Source organism: Limulus polyphemus, unplaced genomic scaffold (genome assembly GCF_000517525.1).
Source record: "Limulus polyphemus unplaced genomic scaffold, Limulus_polyphemus-2.1.2 Scaffold463, whole genome shotgun sequence".
NCBI lineage: Eukaryota > Metazoa > Arthropoda > Merostomata > Xiphosura > Limulidae > Limulus > Limulus polyphemus.
The window spans coordinates 546,719-554,615 of record NW_013666073.1 but is presented as its reverse complement, the minus strand read 5'-3'; the positions used below and the strand labels follow the sequence as shown (position 1 = coordinate 554,615).

At 34.2% G+C, this 7,897-nt stretch overlaps 1 protein-coding gene across 2 annotated transcripts in view; it reads left to right on the top strand.

Moving 5' to 3' along the window:
* Positions 1-7,897, top strand: part of LOC106458436 (cytochrome P450 2U1-like) — a 23,254-nt gene that overhangs the window by 4,788 nt on the left and 10,569 nt on the right. The window contains exon 2 of one of the 2 annotated variants that reach the window (XM_022384650.1): positions 7,258-7,446. In XM_022384650.1, coding sequence (XP_022240358.1) covers positions 7,392-7,446 — 55 coding nt within the window. In that variant the 5' untranslated portion in view covers positions 7,258-7,391. Of the gene's footprint in view, positions 1-7,190; positions 7,447-7,897 lie in introns of those variants that run through there. The other variant, XM_022384649.1, reaches the window with a different exon arrangement.

Genomic DNA, 7,897 nt, shown 5'->3' with positions numbered 1-7,897 from the left:
GATTATTGACCAATGGATTACAAATGGCGTAAGCAAGAAAGGGGGGCTAACTATATGATGTCCAAATAATAATTCACAGTAAAAGGGAAGTAACTGATAATGTATATTCCTCTACGCGAGATAATGCTTTTAAACAGATATTTTCAGTGGTCTCTTTCTCAGCTTTAGCCAACAATTTTACCGCAGCTTTACGTCCCGTGGTTTTCTTGTGATCGAAAAGATTTTCCACAAAGACAGAGCTGTTGCTGTCGGCTTTCGCAAAAATAAGTTATTTCATTGTTGGTTCATTCTTTAGAATCTTTCATTCTTGCCTTCGTTTTCACTCCAAAAGTTCCAATTTTATGGCAATGTGTACAGCCAAGTTTCTTATTTCTAATATTAAACCAATCGTACTTTCTGCATTTTTTTTTTGATTGGCAGTCCAGCAACTAGGCCAGTCGTTGTCAGTTGTCAGATAGCTCGTAGACACCAGATGGACCAGGAACAGAAACTGTCACTGATGCCGTTAATTCCTGTTTTTGGGTCACTTTCTCACTTATTCTAGCTTTCTTATTCACAGAAACTGAAACGAAACTTGTTATTCGTTTCATTTTTACGTTGGGGTGTTTTCTTCAGATTCAATAAAAACGATATACACTCCCAGTCACAATAAAATCAAAGCACAGTAGAAGAGAAACGCACACCTGCTCAAATTGGCATAACTGCCTCGACTGAGCATGTCAGACCAAAACGACTTATTCCCGAGACTTATGTGCATATTTATATCTTGGCTGAGAAGGCACTGTGCGATTAATGACGTCAATCGTCTTCATCCACTGTGTGACTTATTTGACTTAATGTACAGTCCAGACCCACATACCAGTCAACTCGGCTTGTGGTCACCTGTTTCCCAGTCCCAAGCAGTCTCAGTATTGTGTCCACCCAGGCCTGCTCTCACCTGCTGCTGCCCAATTGAAACTTGTTAATCCAAGTGATGCCACTACCGTAATATCGACAGATAGAGGTCACGTCTTGTAGGTGTTAAAACCAGGGGACCATTGATGTTCCCTATTAATGGCACGCTAATCCTACCTGATGCTTCATACCTCATACACGATCAAACAAACGATATGTTTTCACCCTCCTTTAAACTTTGTGAACAAGAGATCAGTTCAAAGGGGAAAATTCGCACATTTATTTACATTACTCTTTCAACTTTTGTCACCTTTCCCTCAACTTTGCAATATAAAAAACGGTGCCAGTACACCATACAGGTGCATACCGTCTCAAAAAAGCCCTGCTTCTTATTGTTATAATCTAGCAAAGCTTTCATCATTTATTCTTTGTGCCTTTCTTCAATATATGAGTTTAGTACTGGCTAGGTGTGTTTTTTGTCACATGTTTGTTATCTTCAGTCTCCATTCTAGTATACTTACAGCCTGTACTTTCATGCATCTTTAACTGCACCTTGTACTAAACATTGTTAAAAAATACTTATAAAACTGTGTGCTTACTAATGTTTTATTTTGCATGATTGAAAACATTACATCATAACAAAATACTATGTACTCCAAGTCTACATTTGTTATAATATCAAAGCTAGGAATATTATTTACTAATGATAATTTCATCCACTCATGAATGTTTTAATTTGATACAACTAAAATATTTTCCACTATTCTTGCCGAAACACAACAGTGTGTCTTTTTGTTACTGTTATCTACCTTTAAAAAATTGCTATCTGATGAATATTTCAATGTAGAAATTGAAACATTTTCTCACATGTAGCAATAAAAATAACATAGGCTTTTAACGTTCTAATCAATTTTTGTATTTCCAGTCATATGTTGTATTCTTTCTGTAACTGATCAATATATATCATACAACACACGTGAAGAACTTTGTGTAATTTTTATAGATGCATATAAGTCCACACATGCACAAAATTATTTATACACCTACATTACCACATACATATGTCTTCAATACATGTCACATATACTAATAGCTTCAAAAAACTACCTCTAGCTCCCACAGGAATGACTTTAAGATCTTCTTGGGTTATGTCATACAGTCTACATTTGACAGCCATAATAAAGTAATGTGCTGCCATCTAGGTCTATAAAAATCAATTTGTTTTCTTTTTGGGCATCACAGAACAAATGTTCATTGACAGATTCCAGCTAAACTAAGACTTTTCAGCCTGTCAGGTTTTTACACATATGGATGGACAGGGTTTTTTACAGTAGGTGTCTGTGATTTGTTGGCGATAAATTTCAACAATAAACGGACAGCACACAATCCACTTGTTTTAAAACAATATATATATACATATTCAAAACCAGTCGAACGTATGTACAAAATATTCGTTTCACTATTTGTTATCACAGTTGTATCCAAAGCTTTAAATAATTGTCTCTTTTTCGTTAAAGTCTACACAGGCGGGCTCAGTTACTTTAGAACACCCTATGAAAAGACAAATCATTCTCCTCTACTCTGCTAATACAATACAAGGCTATGATACTTTAAAATCACCATTATAACTGTTGGTTACCACAGTTGTATCCAGAGATTTAAATAATTGTCTCTTTTTCGTTAAAGTCCACACAGGTGGGTTCAATTACTTTAGAACACCCTTTGACAATACACATTATTTGCATCTATCTCTGTTATTACAATACAAGATGTGATACATTCACTTTAGGAATCGCCACTATATGTTCTTTATTACTAAAATAATCACACAGTCTAACTTTTACTTTCACTTTCACTAACTTACCTACTTGCACTAAGTTGTTCGCCTATGACGTCAGTTCGCAGCAATTGAACCATGCAACAAATGATTTGTAAACAGTTATGTAAGCAAACTTGTCGTAAGTATTTCTTCTAAAATAACTTACTTTAATGCTTGCACAATATAGATTAAATAATACTTTCGTATCAAACTTAAAATGAACAGTCATGTATATCTAACACAGCCAAATTTCTCGTAAGTATTAATATTCATACTGTTACGACAGTATATATTAATATTCACTCATATGAAACACAACTCTCTCACAGCATGTGGAGAACTTTATACACTCAACAGGTGTACTGGGAAAGCTCTAATGAGGACCATGTGGTATTCTCTGTAGAGATCTTTTCACTCAACTATATCAGGTGAGTGATTCTTGTGAAATGTTCAATGATTTGTCATCTCAGAAAATCACATAGTAACTCATAAAGCAAGGGTTTCAAAGTCCTTTCAACTGAATTTTTGAATTTCTAACCATTACTCAGTTGTGCCAACTTGTGATGGTCTAGGCATTATGCTTTCTAAGACCAACTGTCCCAAATATGTTAATTAAGCAGCTGTCATCCAATATCATCAGAAAATATCTTATAGTGAAACTACTCAGTACCTCAGAGAGCAAAGGTCACAAAGACTTTTCAGTTCCAGTAATCTTATGATCAACAAACTATCCTAATTTAGATAATCGAGTGGTAATTAAACAATGTAGTTCATACACTTTGCATTAAAATACCACCTAATAGCTTAGAAAGCAAAGAATGCTACTTTCTTTCAGTCATTGATTCTTAAACTACATGATTGTTTTGCCTGCTTGGTTATCGGCTGGCCATCAGCAGCAGTTAAATTAAACGTTGGATCAATATTTTCCATCTTGATCTGGCACTTACTTATCTGATTTATCCTTAATGGCCAGATATATAATTTTTTGCTCCTTCCTCCTCACCTTCTGTCACAAAGTATGATAAGATTGTAACTTCACCCTCTTCTAGCTTATTGGTTTTCTTTAATTCCTGTTAAGTCAGTTTACTAGAGGTTTGTTGGTAACATACAAACATGGCTGGCCAATTTGTACTATGCACTTTTGCATGTCCTTCGACTGCTGTATCTCGTAAGTCATGTCTAGCTGCTGGCACATAGCAAAGCCATACCCATTCTCAAGACTAGCACATTGTTCCTTCACTGTCTTGCCATAACTCTTCTTCTGACACATGGCAGCCATTCCCAACTGTTGACATGCAAATTCTTGCGAGCCAACTAATGTAAACCTCAACTACCCCACATATTTTTTTGGACATTGTGGGACATATGCTCTATGGAAAGGACCATGCATCATATCTATTGGAGCAAGACTTCCCACCCAAACGGAAGCATGATCCAAGGCAACTTGTTCACCTCTGCTCAGTTGCATGATACACCATCATTATGTATAGTAATGGTTCATCTCAGTTAGTTCTGTTGGGATTAACATACTTAACAAGCACATACTTGACAATCTGTATTACCCACTCTACTAAACTATCAGATTGGGGGTGAGAAGTGAAGTGTGCATTTTCAATGACCATGAGTATCTATAGGTGACATATTAGCTCAAATGTGAATGACACCTTAGTTCCCTCCAGTATTTGTGTTAGGTCAAGTCAAGAGATTTCCATGCTTCAAAGTACTGTAGAGTATTACTTGTAACACAGGCTGAGAAACACTGCTTGGTGATTGATAACAACTGTACAATATACCGTTCTGCATTCATACTTACTTGTACAAGTGCTATAAGTTACATGCGTCCATGCTACATTAGTTACTCTGAGCTAGTCGTGCTTTACCTAGCTAAATGGTAAGGAGTGTCCATGCTAGATTTGGGTCCATCACTTGCTCTTCTTGCATCCCTTAAAATTTTAATTGTTTCATCCATTTATTAGTGGAATATCTTAATGTATGGCTTTTCATCACTATGGCAGAAATGGCTTAAAATCCTACACGGTGTCCATGATCAGGACATTTAACAAACAGACATGGTGTCATCCTGCAGTGAGGCAGCCCATAAGTATTTCCTGTTGAAGGCCCAGGCAGTACTGTATAAAGACTACAACTGCAAGCAGTTTCTTCTTCATTGTGTAATATTTGCATTGAAGAGTAATAAGCATACAACTAGCATACACAACTACTTATTCCACCCCTTCATGCAACTGTGATAACACTGTTCCAATTCTACTATCATCGGGACTGGTATATAGCAAGAACTCACAGTCTTGTCATAGTTATGCCAATATTAGGCTTCTACAATAATATGCTAAAGAGAATGAAATGTTTTCTTATATTCTCCATCAGAATTGCATCTTAACTTTAGTGAGAGCCAATATTGATGTGGTGATCTTGAATAAGTTGGAAATAAACCATTAATAGTATGATGCAAAACCTAACAAACTGCAGCAATATGTGACTCATATGTAAAAAACAAATATTGGTCCATATGTTTGTTGATTCACTGAACGTGTTTTTGACAGCACTGCAGGGGAGTTGTTTTGTTCAGTCCCGTGAATGGAGTGCATGTTACCGGACATATAAAATATGTTTTTAACAACCTGCTTTGATTGGCTGACAGCCATTGGTCCGATGAATCTTCACATAATTAGAACACCCATGTATCGTCTTTGGAGTCTAGCCATGTTTCAAGAACAACTTGGAGTACTTTGAGTCATATAATTTACTTCAACGTAACTACTAAGATGAAATTGCGATACTACTGTATGTACAGTATAAGCTAAATGACCAATCATTTTCATTATAGACCACGTGTCAATGTCAGATACCTGACTTGCATTTATATTAAGTGAGAAAGGAGGGGTGGTGATATTATTTTATAGCTTTGGTTTTGCCTTGACAAAGTTATGATATCACAAACTCTTATTATCATTCTTTCTTTTTAACAGTGTATAAGAAGCTAAATTTCTAACAAATTAATAAGATTACAAAAGTAAAGTCTGTCGAAATGTTAAAACATATGGAAAAAGAAATGACATTGGCATTCTTTGATAAAAGTTGCTTAAATCAACCATGGTTCATCTTTCCACTTTCTTTCTGAATCAAAAGCAAGCTGTACATTAAGGGACAGAGTGGACTCTGATTTTGAAGTATTACTAATAGACCAGACTTTACAAGTAATTACTTCCCCGGGGTTTTAATATATATATTTTTATGTGTTATAATGTAGGTACTACTTATTCAAACATTATCTGTCAATTCGTTGACAATATAAGGACATTAAACCATAGGCCAATATAATATTGGATGTTTAAATCATCGAAAAAACTCGTCACATCTTTTTGGCCTTTTTAAATTTCTCTATACATAGATCAAACAGAATCAAATTTACTCTCTACACCACCATCACACACAAAGCTATTCTTTAGATACAAAATATCTTACATTCATATGTTTATTCGACATTTATAAAACGTGTTAATGTTCTATATTGATTTTTAGCCTAAAATCAGCCTATATATTTCCTATCATGTGATTTTTAATAATTAAAATAAAGTTAGACTTATATGGTGATCAGTCATGCACAAATAACACTCTGACATTGTAACTATATAATCATTAAATACAGTAAATATTTCGATTAGCTGTATTTTATTTTTTTAACGAAATCCTACCACCAAAGATATTTCATTAAGCAGTTAACATTTTATTTTTAAGGCATTGTTCAATCAGAAGGTGAAACTTAGCAGAAACACAGACGCTTTCCTCTCAAAACACTGCGAGATTTTGGTTTCGGAAAACTCAGTTTGGAAAAGCAGATTTTGAAGGTAGCCAAAGAAACGCTTAAGGCATTGAAAGAGATCAGAGAGACACCTTACGACATGGCCGATTTATTTGCCAACAGTACAACCAATTTCATCTGTAGACTTATGTTTGATAGGCATTATGACCCCAAAGATCCCGAGTTCCTGAAAGTTCGCATTTTAATCCAAAATTTTTTTGTTTTATTACCTGGTCTTAAAGCCTTCACTCCCAAACCTTACGTGAGGTAAAGTTTGTTATAAATCCACAGATTTGTGATATTTAAAGCTTGGACATTGGTTTAGGGTATTTTATTAGCCAATACTATGTATGTATGTATGTGTGTGTGTATATATATATATACATGCTGTATACACACACACACACACACATATTTTTTGAGCTGATCCATTTTATAGCATATTAAGGAAATACCTTATAGCTTGTTAATTTAATAGAGATTATTTACTCTGATAAATATAGTTGTTGTTTTTATTTATAATATATATATATCATTGTTATATATAATTTATATAATACTTTTCTGTTAAACGTTTTGCTTCTTTCACATTAACTTATAATGCTGTTTTTTGGATCAAACTTGAAAGAATTAAAGAAAATATAAACAAATTACTCCAACTTCATTTGTATTTGGTTATGAATCAATGCATTTTTTTATATCGTTCACTGCACCTGTCTTGCAGGTATCTTCCCTGGTGTTTGCTTCCAAGAGAATATAAGGAAATCGCAAATGTGAAAAAAAGAGTTCTATAAAATAATTGATAAACTTATCCAGGAACACCAGAAAACATTTAATGAAAACAACTTGCGGGACTACATGGATGTCTATTTAAAAGTGATGAGGCAGGATAATTCGAGTGAATCATTTACATGTAAGTATATAAGTGTTCACTACATAAGATAGGAATGAACATTAACAATAAATCTTTATAATAATACTTAATACCTTCTCACTTTTGATACATCATACAGTACTAAGTTATCATTACGATTTAAAATTGAATAAATAAATAATTTAAAGCTCTTAATATAAACTATAATAATAATTTATACGAACTAGGACTGCAAGTCCCAAGAGTTAAAAAATTAACATTCATTGTCCGTAACAAGCACGTTCTTACAGAAGCAACACTTCAATTCGGGAAACTGTGCCTCACCTTTGGCTCAGCTGAAAGCTTAAGGCTTACAATTGTGGCGAATTTGTTATTATATATTTATTTTAATATAGATGTTTGCTTGAATTAAATTTATATTTACAAGTGTACATAACCTATACAGTTAAATATATATTGCGAAACTCTCGCCTATTCTCTAAAGTTGTAG